General features: G+C 40.2%; 1 protein-coding gene across 1 annotated transcript; it reads right to left on the bottom strand.

The window, feature by feature from the left end:
• Positions 1 to 2,968: 2,968 nt before the first annotated feature.
• On the bottom strand, positions 2,969 to 19,025 carry LOC146705434 (kelch domain-containing protein 1). Its single transcript, XM_085465194.1, has 18 exons — positions 18,924 to 19,025; positions 17,124 to 17,196; positions 16,970 to 17,012; positions 16,037 to 16,115; positions 14,627 to 14,715; positions 14,196 to 14,342; positions 14,016 to 14,067; positions 13,011 to 13,111; positions 12,560 to 12,645; positions 9,333 to 9,414; positions 9,158 to 9,243; positions 8,974 to 9,061; positions 5,610 to 5,658; positions 5,363 to 5,453; positions 5,125 to 5,225; positions 4,869 to 4,953; positions 3,479 to 3,583; positions 2,969 to 3,113 (listed from the first exon to the last, which is right to left on the bottom strand). Exons 1-18 carry the CDS (start codon positions 18,983 to 18,985, stop codon positions 3,009 to 3,011), a joined length of 1,524 nt encoding a protein of 507 aa, XP_085321320.1. The 5' UTR covers positions 18,986 to 19,025; the 3' UTR covers positions 2,969 to 3,008.
• Positions 19,026 to 19,806: the final 781 nt, after the last annotated feature.

Raw genomic sequence — 19,806 nt, forward strand, 5'->3', positions numbered from 1 at the left:
AAAGGAACATCTGGCATTTAATTGTTATCTGTTACATGATTACCTTGGTGTTGTATGAATGGCCATGAAAGTGTTTTGTTAGTAGTGTAAAACTTATGAAAATACAGTTGAGAGTGCAAAATTGATGCCTTCTTTCCGTCACATTTTTTAAAACTGTCCAGAGGGCCAGATTTAAGTCTTTCCCAAGCTGATTATGGCCCCTGGACCTTATGTTTGACACCACTGGTATAAAGAGTCATTTCAGACATCGAACAGTCGAACAAGTAAGAATTCTAGTTGACTTTGTCTTCAAAAAATAATATTTTCTAGCTGGTGTCACCATCTATACTGATTACCATCAAAAAATTACAAATGGGCTTTATGAAAAAATATCACATGTACTCATGATATGTGGCAGCTACCAAATAAAATCATATAGAAAACAGAGATAACCACTTATAATTAGAGCTCGCTATCACACAGTTAAAATGATTACAAGATCCTGCTGTAGAACTTGTCACAAGTTCAAGCCCATCTACTCATTCATCACTTTATTTTGACTCTTTTTCCACAGTGCAGTACAGAACTGAAGTCAGTGGGATAACAAATGTTTGTACCGAACAACAGAAAATGGAAAACAAACTGGGTTTCATATTTAAGATTCTCCTGATTCTTCACAGTCACCCCCTCTTTGCTTTGATAGCGGCTTTGCACCACTGGAGCTCCTCCAGCAGCTTGGAAGGAGTTCCCACATCTGCATGCCAAACCATCTCAGCTTGGTTTAGTTCGGCTGTGTTAAAAGGATTGTAGTGGTTTCTTTGCAGCGGTTCCACCAGGAAGGTTTCATCCAAGGTCTGTGGTCTCTTTATGCTGCTGGCTTCTTTCTTCTCTTCCCCTCATTCATCAATCAGTCAAGGTTACCTTCATCTTTTGTCTCATCTGTGTTCCTGTGTGAACAGCCTGTAAGTGCATATTTGTCCAGCACAAATATACACTTACTGGGAATTACTAACTTTCATCTTAAATTATAACGTGGATTTTCTTTAACCATTACAAGTGACTACTTCATGCACTCAAGAGAAATACTGACTGCTTTAAACAATCCAAATTATGAAACAGTTTTTGCCCTGTGACATTTTTGCTGCGATAAGCTCCAGCCCATGGGTGGATGGATTGATGGGTGTTTATGTGGAACAGCTTGAACTTCCCCCTTTAAAGTAGAATAAAAGACTTCATATCCACGGTTTCATCAGATAAACAAAATGTTCTACAGGTGCCTTTTTACTGTGCTTCCAGTAATTCTGCTGTGAATCACGCAGCTGTTCTGGAGCTCGTCATGGTTCAGCAATTTGTGTACAGACAGACGACAAAAAAGAAAAAAATCACCCTGAAACTGGTTATTGTCTTCTTGTGAACACTCAGATGGTGTCTACTTTTCCCAGCAAACAAATAAAACAAGAAAACAAGTGTGAGCTGCAGTTCCTCCAGTGTCCACCAGAGGAACCAAAAGTGAGTCAATCTCCATAGAGTTAAAATATTCAGCTTTACAGCAGAAATAAACATGTTTACAAAACAGTTCTAGCCTCTTAAGTTCTCCCTTTGTCTAAATAGAGTCACTGGAACTCAATAGCTCAAGTATTTCATGGCATTTGTGAATTTTGGATATCTAAGGAGCTTGGAAAGAAAAGCGTCTGGACTTCAACATTGTTAAGTTTGTGTGTACACAAACTTAACAATGTGGTGTATGCTGTACAGTGTAGCGAGGAATGTCCATACCTCTACATTGGAGAGACCAAACAGCCACTTCACAAGCGCATGGCACAACATAGAAGAGCCACCTCCACAGGACAAGACTCAGCAGTCCATCTGCATCTTAAGGATAAAGGACACTCTTTCGAAGATGCCAATGTTCACATTTTGGACAGAGAGGACAGATGGTTTGAAAGAGGAGTGAAAGAAGCCATCTATGTCCACTGTGAGTGACCATCTTTGAACAGAGGCAGTGGTTACGACACAAACTGTCTGCCATCTATAATCCAGTTTTGAGATCCCTTCCCAGACGCCTTAACGCCCACTCACATCCTGGGCCATCTGATCTCAGGAATTCGCATGATAAGGTGGGGCCAGGTTTCACAATGAGCTCACCCGAAACCCTAGCTGATTGGGACCCACACCCAGTTTCACACCTTGGCTCATGTGATTAGGTAGAGGATCATCAGGGGTCCTTTTGTCCCTCTGTGGGGGGATACTCCCACTGGGTTTAAATCTGGGACTCTCCACCATTTGACCTTAGAACTGAAGAAGCTTCTCGGATGAGAGGTGAAACGTCTTCAAGCAACTTAAAGGAGTCCAGACGCTTTTCTTTCCAAGCTCCTTAGACTACGATGACCTGGATGACTGAGAACCTTCACAGATGCCTTTTGGAGATCTTTAGTCAGATTATCTGACAGAAAAAAAAATGGCTTTCTGTGAGGGACAGACCATCTGAGAATTTCATGCTCCAGAGTCAGTGCAATTCTACTTTTTCATCAGTCTGTCATTTAGCACTACTCAGCAGGTATCTGTGTGGGCAGTTATGGGTGTAGCTTGCTAAGAAAACTGTATTTTTCTAATAATGCAGCACTCGACCCTCTTGTCTAAGTATGATTACCTCTGGCTCCAAAGAAACAAAAACTAACCAAAACTTAAGAAAAAAAAATGAAAATGTCAGTGACCATAAATTTAGAGTCAAGGCTTCAAAATATCAGAAACATCATGGTTGCATCCATCCACACATCAGGCTAATAAACACTGGGACTAACCATCAGACGCTGCTGCAAGTGAGGCCATTTTTTTTATTCTTATGGAAGGCTGTTTATGTTGCGGGGGGGTTGCCATTCAAAAATTTTAATTATTTTCTTAGACGTTTTGAGTTAGTAAGTTAAAAGTTTTAGATACCGAATACAAAATTGTAGATGATGACACAAATTTTCGACTTATGATCGTAAAAATTGTTTATTTCTCTCTTTCCATCAATCTATCCATCTATCTCACATTCCTTTGAACTGCTGCATGATGGAGAGGAGGTGTTCGCTGCGTTTCTGGATGTTGCTCTGCTCCTCCTTCAGTCTCTCCTGCTCCTGTAACACCTCCTCCTGAGGAGAGACACATCACACACATCAAATTTAACACTCCCACGTATCTCAAATAATGACTAACTGATGAACAGGACTGCATGTACAACAGTTTACCATGGATTTTTGTCTGCTAAGCTGTCATAAAGACACCTTAAACTGAAAATAACATCAGTGATTTCACATTCTGATCGTTTCCCAAAGCCAGCGCTGGAAACAGTGAAGCTGTGATGTGCAGCACAGTGTGGACGTAAACCAGGAAGTTAGAAAACTTATTTTATTTGTTTAATGACTGTCTTGTTTCCTGTTTACATGCATGAAATGCAAAAATATGTTAGTGAAGCAGAGTGTGCATGTGTGTTAGTGTGTTTGCTTGTTTTACTGACTCTGAGTCTGCAGAGCTCCCTCCTCTCTCGGTCATTCTCCTCAGCTCTCGCTCGAAGCCAAGCTTCATTCTGAGAGCGATGTCTGTCCAGCATCTCCTGCAGCTCCTGACACACACACACACACACACACACACACACACACACACACACACACACACACACACACACACACTTGTGTAAATAAAGTATATCCTGGGTCTAAACACCTGAAATATGAACATGGCAGACGAAAGCAGAATTGCACAATAAAATTGCTCTATTAAGTAAAATAAATCATAAAACAGATTAAAACATCTTACAAAAAATATTAGAAACAATATATCACTGATTAACATGTGATTAGGTTTAAATAACGAGATCATACGGGATTGCACTACATTTACTGACTTCCTCTCATGCATTGAATTATGTTAGTGATCAGATAAAAATGTAATGGATTCATGGTAGATTAGATTAATGGGTTAGAGTGTGTAAGAGGTTAATGGGTTAGATTAGGATTAAATGAACTTAATGTAACAAGAACCAGGATAAAGTTCCTGATTTGTTTTTAAATTCATTTCCAGTTTTTACTGTTAAACTTTGAAAGGTGTTTTAACTTTTGGGTCTGAGCAGCTTAAATTTAGTCCTCAAATACTGTTCCAGCATTTTGGGATCACAAGCAGAAACTTACAATACACCAATCACAGGTGGTCCACTCAGGGGGATTCACAGGACTAAAACAGGAGTCACTAGTGGTCCTGTGTTCACTTCCTGCCCTCTTGTTGCTTTAGAGCTTGATGCCAAACTGCACATACGATGACCTCGCCTTCTTGGGTCGTTTTCGTAACATTTCTGCACAAGCAGATCAAAGCAGCGGATCCATAATTTGGCTCGGCAGCAGCATGAGGTCACTCCATTCAAGGAGGATGAGAGGTGAAAGGTTCAGGTTTGAGGCCTGAAGCCTGTACATGTAAATCTAAAGAGAGAGGCAGGTCAGCAGAGTCACTGACCTCTTTTCCATCTCATTCTTTCCGGAGTTTACTCGATTTTATTGCCCTTCTTGTATTTATCCGTTTAAATAATCTGCTGTATATTTTAAACAGTATTGTTTTTCCTCTTTTTTGATTTTATAATCTGCACCCTTGTCTTGTGTATCCCAAGTTTCTGTAAATATTCTTTGTAAATAATAGTTAGTTACCAGTTTCAGCTTAGATTACATTCACATTGACCCCTTTATCTGGAGCTTTTACACATTAATAGCACCATCCTTATACCAGGAGTACAGAATAACTGTAAAGACTATATATCTACAAGGTTTCTGAAACTATACTCATGTAGCATGCAGCCTAAACCTGCCCCAGCCCCCGGGGACTTCACTGTTGACTTGGTGGATGTTAGAAGGCTGTTGAACCTGTTGTTGTTGTTGTCTATGTGCTTCATGAGCATCTTTCTCTCTTTGCAGAGCAGCTGCAGCTTTAGTCAGCTCTGACTTCTCTCTGAAAGAAAAAAAAAACACATTCAGCCATTCAGGATGAGCACAGGAAATACGATGTTTAGAGGTGAGGCAGTTAAACCTTTAGCCTGATGAGCTCCTACAGTGGGTCACCTCATGCATGTTCTTGCCCTTTGAGTTGTAGTTAAATGTGTAAATGAAGATGTGCATGTACCGATCTAGTTTGTGGAACTCCTGGTCCAGCAGTGTGAATGCTGTTTGGATCATTGTCATTGCCTGATCACGCACTGCGCTGAAGTCTCTGTGGACAAACACCTGCAGCAGGAAATGCAATTTTATCTGCGTTGCATAGTAACCAGAGTTTCACCCTGGTCTTCCAACCCTCTGAATCTGCATGACTTTTTACCACCATTTGAAAAGAATGAATGAAGGCGAGTGTATTATGTTGACACCTGTGGATTCACCATCGTGTTCTTCTGCTGGACGGATGGAGCTGCCTCGCTCAGCTCGTAGCGGACGTTGGGAACTTTTGTGGGAGTGAAGCTGTTAACGGTCAAAACCAGAATGAAACCAGTGAGTTAAAACCGAGATATGAGACTCAAACAGAGCATGACAAGAGGCTCAAATGGCACACACACACACACACACGCACACACATTAAAGAGAGCCGGTGTGCACACACAGACAGCAGCTGCTGACCTGTGGCTGATACCCTGGAGACCAAACTCTGACAGAATCTCCTTCATCACTGTGGAGACAGAAGTTTTTTGTTTTTCAGTCTGACACAAAGTTCATCTGTGAGTTCTCATGGAGCAAGTGCAGTGCTGTAAATGATGTAAATGTAATGAGAGCTATTAAACTCACATAATGATAATAAAATAGATTCCCCTCAGTTTATGCGCGCTCTTCTTTGTTGTATGCTTAATTTTAATTGGCAGTTTCATTAATCATTAAGACTTCATGATTGAAAACTTGTATTTCAGTGTATTAAATGAAAAACTAAAATCTTCCATTTAAAAAAAATAATCCAGCCTTTTGCTGTGGCTCCAAACTGTGAGCAGTGCATCTTGTCTGTTTTAAATATCCTCGATATGTATCTCTAACTTGGAGTCCATCTGTGCTAATTTAAATGAGTAGCAAACAGTTCAGAAAAACCATGTCTGAAGCTCTGAGTGTTCTCAGAAACACAAGGATGTTAGTATTTGTAAAGTGGAGGAAGTTTGTAACCACTAGGACACTTTGTTAGGAACACCTGTCCAAACTCAGTAAATAAGGAGTTACTTGGTCAGCGAGATCAAGAAACAATTTTAGCAGCACTCCTTGACTGAAGCAAGGTTGAATTGTCTCCACTATGGAGAGGTAACCAGATGGCTTTTAAAGAACTCAGAGAGCACAAAGACTTTTTTTTTTTTTACATTTTATTATAACTACTCATTGTTAATTCCTGTGTTTAAAAAATGGCTTGAAAAGAATCTAAAGAAACAGCTACTGTGACTTTAGTCCCAAAAGCTGCATTTAATGTAGAAGACGACATACTGTGGTTGTGGGGGATGTGTGAAATTGAAAAACTTTTCTTTCTTTGTCTTTCTGGAATGAGTTTGATGTGACGTTTAAAAAAAAAAAAAGCAGTACTTTTGATTTTAAATTTATCAACTTAAAATTTAAAAGTACTGCAGTGCACAAGAAAGTGTGTAAAAACAGAATCCATTCCTGTTGTGCCTATTTAAATGACCATTGACCTCTCCTCTAGCACCATCCTGTGGACAGCTTTGCCACTGCAGCTCCTGTGCTCTTTAACAAGAGCCAAATATGTTTGCCTTTACAGTTTTTTCTGATGGCTTTAACCCTAACTGTGATTCCTATAGCACAATTCCTAAAAGTATTAATGCTTATAGCAAAACCACTCACTGAGTTTGCAAAACTAAAAGCACAAACACTGCTTTGCACTCAGTTTGCAATTTTGTAACACACACTTTGCAAAACTGTAGGCACAATTCACTGCACAACACTCTTTTTGCAGAACTTTAAACACTGCTTACACTCAATTACCAAATTTCCAACACACTCCTAGCAAAATTATACACATGTATGGCTATCATTAACACTATTTTGCCAACTGTCTGGCACACTTTCACATGTGAAAACAGTTTTAGATAATTAGTCCACTTTGCAATCAGCCTAAGTACTATAAACAGGCCACAGGTAAGCTGTCTATGTGGAGTACAATGGAAGGAGCAGTAAGAGTGAGAAGAGTGAGAATCAGAGGAGGGAGAGGGGGTGGACGTGGAGGTGAAGAAGTTGGAGGAAGAGGACGTGGAGGTGAAGAAGTTGGAGGAAGAGGACGTGGAGGTGAAGAAGTTGGAGGAAGAGGACGTGGAGGTGAAGAAGCAAGAGGGTTAGAGGATGTTAGAGGAAGAGGACAAGGAGGAGCAAGAAGAGGACGAGGAGGGGAAAGAGGAAGGGTAAGAAGAGTAAGAAACAGAATAACTGATGACACCAGAGCTACAATAGTGGACCATGTCATCAACCATGGGATGACCCTGAGGGAAGCTGGCCAACGTGTTCAGCCTAAACTGAGCCGCTACACTGTGGCAAGCATCATTAGGACATTTCAAAATGAGAATCGGTAAGTACTTTGTAGCACTGCCATACTCTAATGAGAAACACAACAGTACCATACATGCAAAAATACTGAAATTGTTACTTTACAGAATTGCTAGACGTCCAGATGTTGGGGGCAGAGGCAGAATGTTCACTCCAGAGCAAGAGACCCATATAGTGAAAATGGTGATTGCCAATAATGCAATAAGACTGCGTGAAATACAGCAGCGCATAATGGATGATGACACCATCTTTCAAAATATACACAGTGCAAGCATTTCTGCACTAAGTCGTGTACTTGCGCGCGCCACAGAATAAGAATGAAGCAAATTTACAGAGTTCCTTTCGAGAGAAACACAGAACGTGTAAAGCAACTGCGATATGACTATGTGCAGGTAAGCTAGTGTCATTGGTTCTTGGAAGTGCATACTGTAGTGCTGTGCATGGGCCTGATGTGTTGCATTTGTTTTGTCTTGTCCAGAGAGTGATGGAACTAGAAGCAGATGCAATGGGACATGAGCTACTTTTTGTAGATGAGGCCGGTTTTAACCTCAGTAAAACCAGGAGACGTGGCAGGAACATTACTGGACACCGTGCCATCATCAATGTCCCAGGACAACGTGGTGGTAACATAACCATGTGTGCAGCTATGACCCGATATGTCATCATATGGGACAATGTTAGTTTCCATAGGGCTGCTTTGGTCCGCAACTGGTTTACAGACCACCCATCCTTCATGGCACTCAACCTCCCTCCATACTCTCCATTCTTGAATCCCATCGAGGAGTTCTTCTCTGCCTGGCGCTGGAAAGTGTATGACCGTCATCCTCATCAACAGGTAGCCCTTTTACAGGCAATGGAGGAGGCATGTGGAGATATTGACCAGGCATCATGTCAGACCTGGATATGGCATTCAAGGAGATATTTTCCCCGGTGCCTTGGACTGGAGGATATCGCATGCGATGTGGACGAAATTTTGTGGCCGGACCCAGAAAGACGACATGATGTAGGCTGATTGTCTTTTTTTTTTTTTTTTGTGAAATTCCTATTTTGTGTTCTGACTTTGTCTTGGTTTTGATGAGTGTGAATAAACACCAATACTTGAAGTTTGGATCCTTGTATGTTTACATGACACTATGACAAAGGTGTGACCTCAAATTGACATCTGTACACAGAGAAAGCAAAAGCCAGATGTGTTTTGTATTCATACCATCAGTGTGCAGTTGGCGCATTGTGTGCTTGGTAGATGATGGCTTGTGTGTACTGTTTGATACGAAAACACCATTTTTACGAAGGTGTGAAGAGTTAATCTAGCTGTGTTCGCTTTTGCAAGAGAACTACAATGTTTTGATAATTGGGTGACAGGTTTTCTTATTTGTGTGTAGAGTTTTGCAAAAATAGCCAATAGTTACCAAAAATGTGCTTAAGCAATCAGAAAAAACTGTAATACACTATAACGTACCTGGTTGCCTCTCTGATGGGTTAATGAGCTTCATCACCTTTAGGTCATTGAAATTCTGCTCTTCGTTCTTCCCTCCAAACACATACAGCTGCCAATCAAGTAGGCACAAAAAGAACACTTTATTTCACATCACAGTAATAATAAAAAAAAAACCTCGATAATAATATATTTTATTTTTGCTGACATGGCTGTGAAGGATGAAGGCGGTGTGTCCATGCCGACGTGTTGGAGGAATCCCGACGTAGAGCGGGACCTTCCACTTCGTCTTCGCTGCAGACACACAGTGTGAAGTATTTACACACTTTAACTCTTCAGAATTACACGAGTCAGTTTTAACTTCTCTGCAGCATCCAACCCACCAATACTGAGCTTGTGGATTTCACTGGACGACGTCACTGTGCCATCCTCATTGGTGCTTTTGCCACCAAACAGGTAGATGTCCTACATGAGATTTTTCCAAAAGTAATAAACAACAAAAAATAAATACAAAAACAAAACATTGTATTCAGGAGTCAACGTGACTGTTATTTAAAGCTACAGTTATTTTGCTTTACAAATAATATATTTTGATAATTGTATATTTCTGTCTTAACAGCTTTTTTGTTTATTTTGTTTTGTCCATTTTTCTTGTGATTTAAAAAATAATATCCTACTTGTTTTTATACTGTTATTTTTATACAGCTTTAAGGATATAGCGGCTATAGAGGCTCGCATATAGCAAGTATCAGTTTTCAGTAGCTAAATAAAGCTACTTTATTTCAGTGTTTTTAAAAACACTGAGAAAAGATTCACTATAAATAACAATAAAGAAAAATAAAGACTTTGTGGCAACACCCTCTAGTGGTCAGAATAATTATGACAGGGGGAAAAAAGAAGGACGGTGAGCTCATGGAGGCATACAGTCAGGTCAGGGTGGATGGATGATAAAAAATATTTAACCATGGCTGATCCAGAACCTAAAGGGACTATTATATATTGCTGTGAGCATGAAAACGGAGGTCCTCTAATGTAATTATATGCACACATGCAAACTGAATAAAGTTAAAAATTTGTTGCATTTCTTGCTTCTATAATGGGCACAAATTCACTGCACTGTCTGTTGCTTTAGAAGGATGACTCCATCCTCATCTACCGTCACTATTTCTGCTCCTTGCAGCTTCACTATTACACCTTCTCTATACCAGACTTGTTCTTAAAAATCAGTAGCAGTATACTTCTCCAGTCCTCAGGCATCCTCATTTTCCAAGGTTATATTAAGTATTCTGTTTAAAAGTCCACTGTCTTTTCTCCTGGACATCTCCATACCTCCACAGATATGTCAACTGGACCAAGTACCTTTCCACAGCTGCCCTCCCTTCCACTTGAGAGAGGTGGCAACTGTCCAGCTCTCTCATGTACAGTGGGGCAAAAAAGTATTTAGTCAGCCACCGATTGTGCAAGTTCCCCCACCTAAAATGATGACAGAGGTCAGTAATTTGCACCAGAGGTACACTTCAACTGTGAGAGACAGAATGTGAAAAAAAAATCCATGAATCCACATGGTAGGATTTGTAAAGAATTTATTCGTAAATCAGGGTGGAAAATAAGTATTTGGTCAATAACAAAAATACAACTCAATACTTTGTAACATAACCTTTGTTGGCAATAACAGAGGTCAAACGTTTACTATAGGTCTTTACCAGGTTTGCACACACAGTAGCTGGTATTTTGGCCCATTCCTCCATGCAGATCTTCTCGAGAGCAGTGATGTTTTGGGGCTGTCGCCGAGCAACACGGACTTTCAACTCCCGCCACAGATTTTCTATGGGGTTGAGGTCTGGAGACTGGCTAGGCCACTCCAGGACTTTCAAATGCTTCTTACGGAGCCACTCCTTTGTTGCCCGGGCGGTGTGTTTTGGATCATTGTCATGTTGGAAGACCCAGCCTCGTTTCATCTTCAAAGTTCTCACTGATGGAAGGAGGTTTTGGCTCAAAATCTCACGATACATGGCCCCATTCATTCTGTCCTTAACACGGATCAGTCGTCCTGTCCCCTTGGCAGAAAAACAGCCCCATAGCATGATGTTTCCACCCCCATGCTTCACAGTAGGTATAGTGTTCTTGGGATGCAACTCAGTATTCTTCTTCCTCCAAACACGACGAGTTGAGTTTATACCAAAAAGTTCTACTTTGGTTTCATCTGACCACATGACATTCTCCCAATCCTCTGCTGTATCATCCATGTGCTCTCTGGCAAACTTCAGACGGGCCTGGACATGCACTGGCTTCAGCAGCGGAACACGTCTGGCACTGCGGGATTTGATTCCCTGCCGTTGTAGTGTGTTACTGATGGTGACCTTTGTTACTTTGGTCCCAGCTCTCTGCAGGTCATTCACCAGGTCCCCCCGTGTGGTTCTGGGATCTTTGCTCACCGTTCTCATGATCATTTTGACCCCACGGGATGAGATCTTGCGTAGAGCCCCAGATCGAGGGAGATTATCAGTGGTCTTGTATGTCTTCCATTTTCTGATGATTGCTCCCACAGTTGATTTTTTCACACCAAGCTGCTTGCCTATTGTAGATTCACTCTTCCCAGTCTGGTGCAGGTCTACAATACTTTTCCTGGTGTCCTTCGAAAGCTCTTTGGTCTTGGCCATGGCAGAGTTTGGAGTCTGACTGTTTGAGGCTGTGGACAGGTGTCTTTTATACAGATGATGAGTTCAAACAGGTGCCATTCATACAGGTAACGAGTGGGGGACAGAAAAGCTTCTTACAGAAGACATTACAGGTCTGTGAGAGCCAGAGATTTTCCTTGTTTGAGGTGACCAAATACTTATTTTCCACCCTAATTTACGAATAAATTCTTTACAAATCCTACCATGTGAATTCATGGATTTTTTTCACATTCTGTCTCTCACAGTTGAAGTGTACCTCTGGTGCAAATTACTGACCTCTGTCATCATTTTAAGTGGGGGAACTTGCACAATCGGTGGTTGACTAAATACTTTTTTGCCCCACTGTATCCTACATTCATGAGATCCTGAAAGTACTCCTTCCATCTTCTCAACACAGTCTTTTTACTTGTTAGTTCATTTCCATCTCTGCCATTAATCACTCTGCCACGTTGCACATCCTTTCCAGCTTGACTTCTTAGTAGTCAATCACTAACAAGTCCCTTTCTACTTCCTTACTGTCCAGCCTCACAACTCCCTATAAGACCTTACCCTTTACTCTTCCCACCTCTCTAACACTATATTTTTTATGTGTTGTTTTTTTCTTTTAATATTAAGGCCCAAGCAGCCAGAGAAAGGAAGGCCTGGGTATTTCAGACTGTTGCCTAGATAAACTGCAGAAAAATGGATGGTTGGATGGATAAAAATATTAATATTATGGTAATATTAATTTTAGTACAGCTGGTTCTCCAAAGCATGGCATAGGTAGAAACAAATTAATTATAATCACACCAATTCAATAATAAGTAAAATATATAATAGTGTTTTTTTTCTTTCCAGCACCTCTGCTACTGCTACTAGTACATTCATATAGTTCATTTCAGTGTGTGTGTGTGTGTGTGTGTGTGTGTGTGTGTGTGTGTGTGTGTGTGTACTTTATCATGGTGTGCAGTCAGTGTTTGTCCGCTGCAGGCTGCAGGTGATTCTCCTTTCACCTCCATTTTCTGCCACTGCAGGTTCTCTTAAAACCCAAAGGACATAAAGGTCAAAGGTCAGATGAAGTCATAAGAGTTATGTGTTTGACTTAATTTGTATATTTGCTGTATATATAAGCATGAATGATCTTTTCTAGATACACCTGTGATTTCTGATGCAGTTCAACATACACTGTTTAAATCTCTGACATTTGTGTAAATAGAAACTTTTTGTTTGATCGTGTGCAAGAAATAAAGTTGCATAAATAAATCTATCTGGTCATTTTAAAGCGAGTAATTCAAAGCTGCACTAATATTTAGTCGATCTCTATGATCATCTCCATCTCCCACCAAGTGTAATTATTATGTGCTATGTAAAACTAACTGGAAAATGCCTCAGCTTGGCTCTTACCTGTATTGAGAACATAGAGGTCTTTACAGAACTCTCCTCCTGCTCCATAACCTCCAAACATGAACACCTGATCTCCAACCAGAGCACAACTCTGACCCCATCTACACACAGAAAAAGGACATCTGTCAGATTCTTTGGGTTTCATAGATTAGTATGCTGCCAAAATAGAATTGTCATTGTTTTTATAAAAATCTGATAGTCGTGGTCCTGGACCTTGAAGTTTTGGGGCCTAAAGTATTATTTAGATTCGACATTTTTATTCTCATGTTCCTGCTCCTGAGTGTGGTAACGGTTTATCTCAGTGTTCAGTTAGTCACTTCCTGTTTTATTTTGGTAAATCCATCTCTTTTGTGCTCTGCTTTTAACATAAAAAGTATTTGCCCCCTTCTTGATTTCTTTTTTTTTTTTTCATATTTGTCACACTTACATGTTCAGCCAACAAATTTTTCATATTGTACAAAGATAGCTGAGATTTTAAATGATGATTTCATCTATTAAAGGATGAAAGCTATGCAAACCTATCTGTATTTAGTCAGGTTATCTTTTTATAATATTAAAATTAGTTTCACAATCTGAAACATCTAAGTGTGAGAAATATGCAAAAAAAACTTAAACTTAAAAACTGGGAAATGCTTTTTCATAACACTGCATTGCTTCTCTCTCGTTATCCTTGTTCAGTTCCACCTGTTTCTTGTCACCCAGCTGTTTCCTCTGCCCACGGTACCCCTCGCTGTGTTCCTGTGTTTGTAAATCTTTCAGCTGAGCCCTGTACATGTAGCTTTCCTCTCACATTTCTCTGAGGTGTTTGGATTTTGTTATTTTGCCTCAGCTTTAAATTTACGTGTTGGCTTTTTATTAGCTAAATAAACAGCTTGCTTTTTGTTTCTGAATGCTGTCTTTGTGTCTCCAAATCATGACATCTGATGCTAAATTCCTTCACTGAGTCATGATTGTGAAGCTTGAACTACAGTTTTTGGTGACAGTGTGTCAGAGAAGAAGTCTCACAGGGCAGGAGGCAGAGATCCACTCGTTTTGACCGGTGTCCAGGTGAGAGACACTGAAACAGAGCAGAAAGGACATCAGAATCTAAACTGTAAAAACATAAATAGGGTGATTTGTTTTTATTAAGAAGAAGAAGAAGAAGGAAGCTGAAAGCTGCATAAGTTTTTTGGTTTTTTTTGTAACCTGTGTTGAACACCATGAGGTCATCAGTTGGATTCCCCTCCACAGCACCTCCGTACACGTAGATGTTTTCGCCACCAGCAGCAGAGCAGTGTCTTAGAGCTCTGAGGGCCACACCCCCAACCGCTAAGCACTCCCAGGTCAGAGTCACTGTCAGGACATGGAAACCTAATGAAGTATGGGCGTCACTATGGGGGGCCCATTCTGCGTGCGACTTCTGTACCTGAGAAGCCCATTTAGGTATATACACACTCTATGACATCATACAAAGCCAAGAGTAGAAAAAAAAAGTGTCTGACTTTTTGGCTCAGTCATTACTTGTGCAGACCCTAACCTCACTATTTGAAACTTTGGTCATGTTTTATATGACCCACACACAACACAAATCAAACTAAACTAGTTCATTGTTTCTTCTAGCTGCTGTACATCCTCACCTATATCAAAGCTGTAGACTCCTGGGAGACACTCAGTGGCTTCAGGACTGGACGCTCCTCCAAACAGATACAGCCTTCCTTTCACAACACTGAGAAGGAAACAAAACATGGTGTTTACAGTAAAAATGCATCAGTGTGTTGCAGCATTGCAAGAGCTACAACTGTAATTATGACTATTTTGCTCAACATTTGTAACCTTGAATATTCAACAGAACTATTTATTATAACATAGCCTAATGTGAGTGTCCTGGCCCAAGACAGATCACATTAGTCTGTCTGTCTTGGGCTTTTATAATGGTGGGAGAAGCTCAGTGAGAAGAAAACATGCACACGGATAGGGGAACATTACAGTCATTGTGCTATCACTGAACTTAAAAAACTGTCTTTTTACAGGAGAGTTCCTTGAGCTTTGAATATAATTCAAGAGAAACACAAATGAATAAATTACGATGGAGGCTTCATCATAAGATGGAGTTTGTTTTTGACAATAAAGCTTGTCTTGGAAAACCAGTTGCTGGTTCCAGTTGCCACCATGACATGTCTATGTGTGCAGATAGAGCACCAAAGGGCTTGGAGGCAGATTTACATAATACATGGAAAGCGATGGAGACCGAAGCTAACAATCAACAACTAACTCAAGTAACCAAACGTGAACCAGGTGAGAGATCCTGTGCAACCATTAATGAGCCTTCTTCAAGTCCAGCCGGAGAAACCTTATCAGGAACTCCACCTCCTCTAGATCTTATTGACCAATCAATAGGGAAGCACAGACAACATATGCACAAGGAGGATAACGAGGGAACAGGCCACAGGTGGGAACACAGCTGACACTAATCTGACTGACAAGACAACGAAAGCAAAATTGAGCATAATACACATGAAACATAAGACTATTAAAATAAACAAGAAGTAGAAAGAATGAGATCGAGACTAAGATACATGGGCTTGACAGAGCGACTGGGGAGAAAACAGACATGGGTACATGACTGGGAAGGCTGAGAAACACAGGGATGAGACTAGGGAAGACTGAGCTCAAGAAACACCAATATAGGGCTAGAACATAACAAATAAAAACTGGGTCGAAGACCCAAAACCATGACACCTTTTTTTCTAACTATAGCACACAGCAGGAGAAAAGGCATCTCACCACTAGAAACTCTTTGGTTTTGGGTGGTGTTCAGAGCAAGTGTGCAGGAGAAGGACACACAAAGTCCACTTGATTGCTTTGAATTCTGAAGATAGTCACCTCATTTATTGTTATCTGTCTCGATTCAATGGAGAATATGCTAAATGTGAAAAGAATTTATGTAACGTTATTAAAAAAAATGTCTATTTCTTTCTGACACTGACTGATTTCAAAATGTTTTAAACTATCAATAATTAGAGTTCAGAGTCAGTGCTGTATTTTACCACAGAGTGTGCCCTTCTCTGGCCGAGGGAACGTCGCCGCTCTGAGGAATCTCCTCCCAGGTCACATCTTCAGGAGTCACTACAAACAACACCAAAACATCAAATGCAAAGGCCAAAATAACTGATCTGATAATGTCATTTAAAACCAGTTAGTAAGTTAAGAGGTCATAAAAACGTGCTGTGACCTGTGAGGGTGCTTTCAGTTACTGTGGTCATGTTTCTTTGGAACGAGCTGCCTGCTGACGACCCGAGGTCAGTTACATCTGTGCATACATTCAAAAATAGACTTGAAGCCTTTTAGTTCTCACAAATCTACACTCGGTGTCTGTGTGTGGCTGTGCGTGTGTGTATGTTAACTTGTGTTTTACTTCTTTGTAACGTTTTATTTTGCTGTTTCGTTGTAAAGCTAAACCACTTTGTATGTTTTTAATCTTCTGTTTTAAACACATTAGAAATAAATTTGCTTTTGCCAAAAAGTATTTAGAAAAAACCCTGCGAGGCTTTTATTTTGGTATTCATGATATTTTATATAGCGTAAATAAAACTGACCGTGCCACTGTAAATGGACATACTGATAATTTTAATCAGATGCGATAATTATTCCAAACCACTGGAAAAATATAATAACTTTCTTTCTTTTTATTTATTTATTGTAGCTTTTTTTACTCCCAGTTTTCTAAAGCTTATGGTGCTTTTTAGGTTGTTTTCCTGTTTTTAATCATCATGGTACAATTTAAAGAAGAAGATTTTTTTTTGTCGTGGCTTTTTAATTGAACTGAGCTGTGTGTGAACTTAAAATTGAGTTCAGTAAATGGGTTTTAAATTCAGCATTATTAACATCCTAAAACTTTGCTCAATACCACTTGCAGAAGTCCAAACCTCCAAAAATGCATGCGAGAAAAAGCACATCAGGACTACAGCTGCATGTTGTACCTGTTAGCATGTAGAAGTCACTGAAGTAAACAACACTGCCCTCCTGAATCAACCAGAAAAGACTGATTAGCAGAAGCACAGACCACCCAGGCTCCATGCTTCACTCATGTTTCACTGTGACTGAATAAAAAAGAAAAGTAAACAGTGGTCTCACCTCTTGACTGATGCTGCAGGCACCTCCGAAAAGAAAGGCAACGTCTCCAGCCACGGCTAAAGCATGGCCGTGTCTGTGGATTTAAAGAAACACAGAAATAGAAGCGGGTCAGACATCATCTTCACTGAGCTTAGTATTATGTGTGCAGCAGTTCTTCACCAGGTTGTTTTTTACCAATATGATGAACTTTAGGCCGCCTTTGAACCTTAGTCTTTAATGTCATCTTACCCATTGTCTCTGTCTCTCTCCTAGTTACCTTTTTGGACCCTTTCCTGGAAACATTTCTGTTTGGAGACTCACCTGCCCGTGGACTGTAGACACTCCCAGCAATGCCGATTAACCTGTAAGGGAAAGACCTCAGCAAACTTGCCTGCCCGCTGTTCATTCCCAGAGTGTCTGAATTTCCCCCTGTTGAGCTGATGCTCCTCTTAGCCCCAAAACCACCTCTGAGATATGTAAGGCAAAGGTCCAGACTCAGAATACTCACAGTCATATTCCTTCTCCTTTGGAACTACAGTTAATGCAACTCATTTCCAGCAGAGCTCGTCTGCACATTGTTGTTATAAAGTCTCTCTCTCTCAGTCCCACTGGCAGTCATCAATAACCATTGCCAACTGTAATAAGCTACAAAAAACTGCCAATAGCTGTTTGAGTCTGCTCACTGAGTCCATTTTGAGCACAATTATTACAAGAATGAATTATGATGAGGTGGATGAAAATGTTGGCACAGCATTAAGTTGGGCATTCCTAAACTTCAAGACTTTTACTTATTACAAGCTCATTTTGAAATGTAAAAAATCTTCTATAGCCCACCAAAGTCTTTATTCACATTAGCATAAGAAGACATATTTTCTGCTTCATGTTGTCATTGATTCCTTTTGATCTTCTGATGTTTGGTTTGAGGCAGATTCTTTATCAACAGCTTTACTTTGGCCAATAGTGCTGCATTTTAGCTCTTACACTAATGAGCTATAGTAAAGAGATCAGGAGCCAAAATAAGCCAGAAATCAAGAATAATGTAAAATTTGTGGTAATGTTTCATTTTTAAATCTTTTAAGTTTGTGTTATGTAATATTTCTGTTTTTATGGTGATAAAAATTAAATTACAAATTGAAAAAATGACCTCTTGCGGCCCACGCCATCTAAAATCACTGGACTGGACTTATGGTATATAAACTGATGTAGCCATGAGTGACATCATCCACTGATATCCACTGAAGTACCCTAATGCCTAAATTATACTTTCAACATCCATGAGTTGACATAAATTTTGTCATCAGACGGTGACAAGCCTGTTTTGTGGTTTCCCCCACAGAGAATGTGAATTTCAATGCACCAATTAGGCATGTTCTCGAATTCCAACAGGAATGACTCGGTTGTTGGGTCTCCATCTGTCCATGTCGAGAAACCTCAGGACAACCAAGCTGACCAAGGAACCTGGAACACTTCAACAAGCCAATAAAGTCACTAAACTATTTAAAAGACATGCAGCAATGGAACTGGGGGCTTCCCATAAACTTCTATCCAACCAAACTTACTTTTGCTACCAGAGGAGTTGCAGGTTTAAGGTTTTAACGTGATTAAACTCAGTTTATTTCATTACTTTAATGGTCTACTGACCTGATCGTATCGTGTAAAACAATCTTCACTATAACAATGTCACAATATACTACTCCTACAATATATTATCATATGTTAGCATTTATACACTAATCTTTCAAGAGTGATTGTTACCTGTTTATTTGTGGTATATACTGCATCAGAGCACCACCTTTATATTATTTAGGTTGGCGCACTCACCTAGGACTTGGGGCTTTTCCTTTTATCTCCTTCTCCAACCAGTGACCGCTGGCCAATGCCATCTTCACACCTACGGTGTCTCCGTCTCTGTCTCACACACAGTTTTGCTTTATTGGGGTAACAGCTGTAACAAGCACATAGTTTGTTTTTCAATCATGAAAATATGTAATTTTTCTAACTGAAAGTTACTGAATCTGTAAGAACAAGTAACAGCTGCTAATAAAGGCACAGGTACCAATGTGTTGTTAAAGAGCATCACACCAATTTTTGCTCATAAGCCCTAAAAAGTGAAATAACGCAGCCGAAGTTTTTACTCGTTTTCGAAAACATATTATGAGGATTGTCATTGTTAATACAGTCTGATATTTCATACTCATATTCTCTATACAAAATTCTTCCAGGTGTGCACATAATATATCCTTACTCAAAACAAATTGTGGTTCTTGCAAAATTCAATTCTTAATGGTGACCAAACCTTAAATTTTCATGCAGTTTCCCCTGCAGGTGGTGCCACAGATGCAAGGTAATCTCAAAACGTGCCTTTTTGTAGCTCCAGTTACGAACACCAACAGCAGCAGCGGAATAAAACCCACCTGTGGAGGTGTTTGTATCTGCCAGGAAATCGGCTTCTTCCCTGTTATTTCGTTGTTTTATTGATGCTGGATTAAGCCCACAGATGAGTCATCTCAGCTCCACAGTCTGACAGCTGCTCTTTGAGTCTCAGCTTACAGGTAAGCTACACTTCCCTCTGCAGGTAGACCGTTACCCAGCAACACCTCCAAACACAGAGCCGAGCCAAGCAGGTCAGCATTTAACAGGATGAGAGTGAGAGCAAAGTGCAGAAAAAAGTGAGGAAAACACTCTTTAATATACACGTAACACG

Source organism: Copadichromis virginalis, linkage group LG7 (assembly GCF_057382275.1).
Source record: "Copadichromis virginalis isolate Kocher_CV1m ecotype Utaka linkage group LG7, C_Virginalis_male_GT1.1, whole genome shotgun sequence".
In the NCBI taxonomy this organism is placed as follows: domain Eukaryota; kingdom Metazoa; phylum Chordata; class Actinopteri; order Cichliformes; family Cichlidae; genus Copadichromis; species Copadichromis virginalis.

Bases quoted from the DNA above. Each gene is read 5' to 3' on its own strand.
- LOC146705434 (XM_085465194.1), bottom strand. From the start codon at position 18,985: ATGGCATTGGCCAGCGGTCACTGGTTGGAGAAGGAGATAAAAGGAAAA. The intron at 17,013-17,123 runs GTGAGACCACTG...TGGTTGATTCAG, and splicing joins CCTGCAGCATCAGTCAAGAG to GAGGGCAGTGTTGTTTACTT. The intron at 9,244-9,332 runs GTGGGTTGGATG...GTGTGTCTGCAG, and splicing joins AATCCACAAGCTCAGTATTG to CGAAGACGAAGTGGAAGGTC.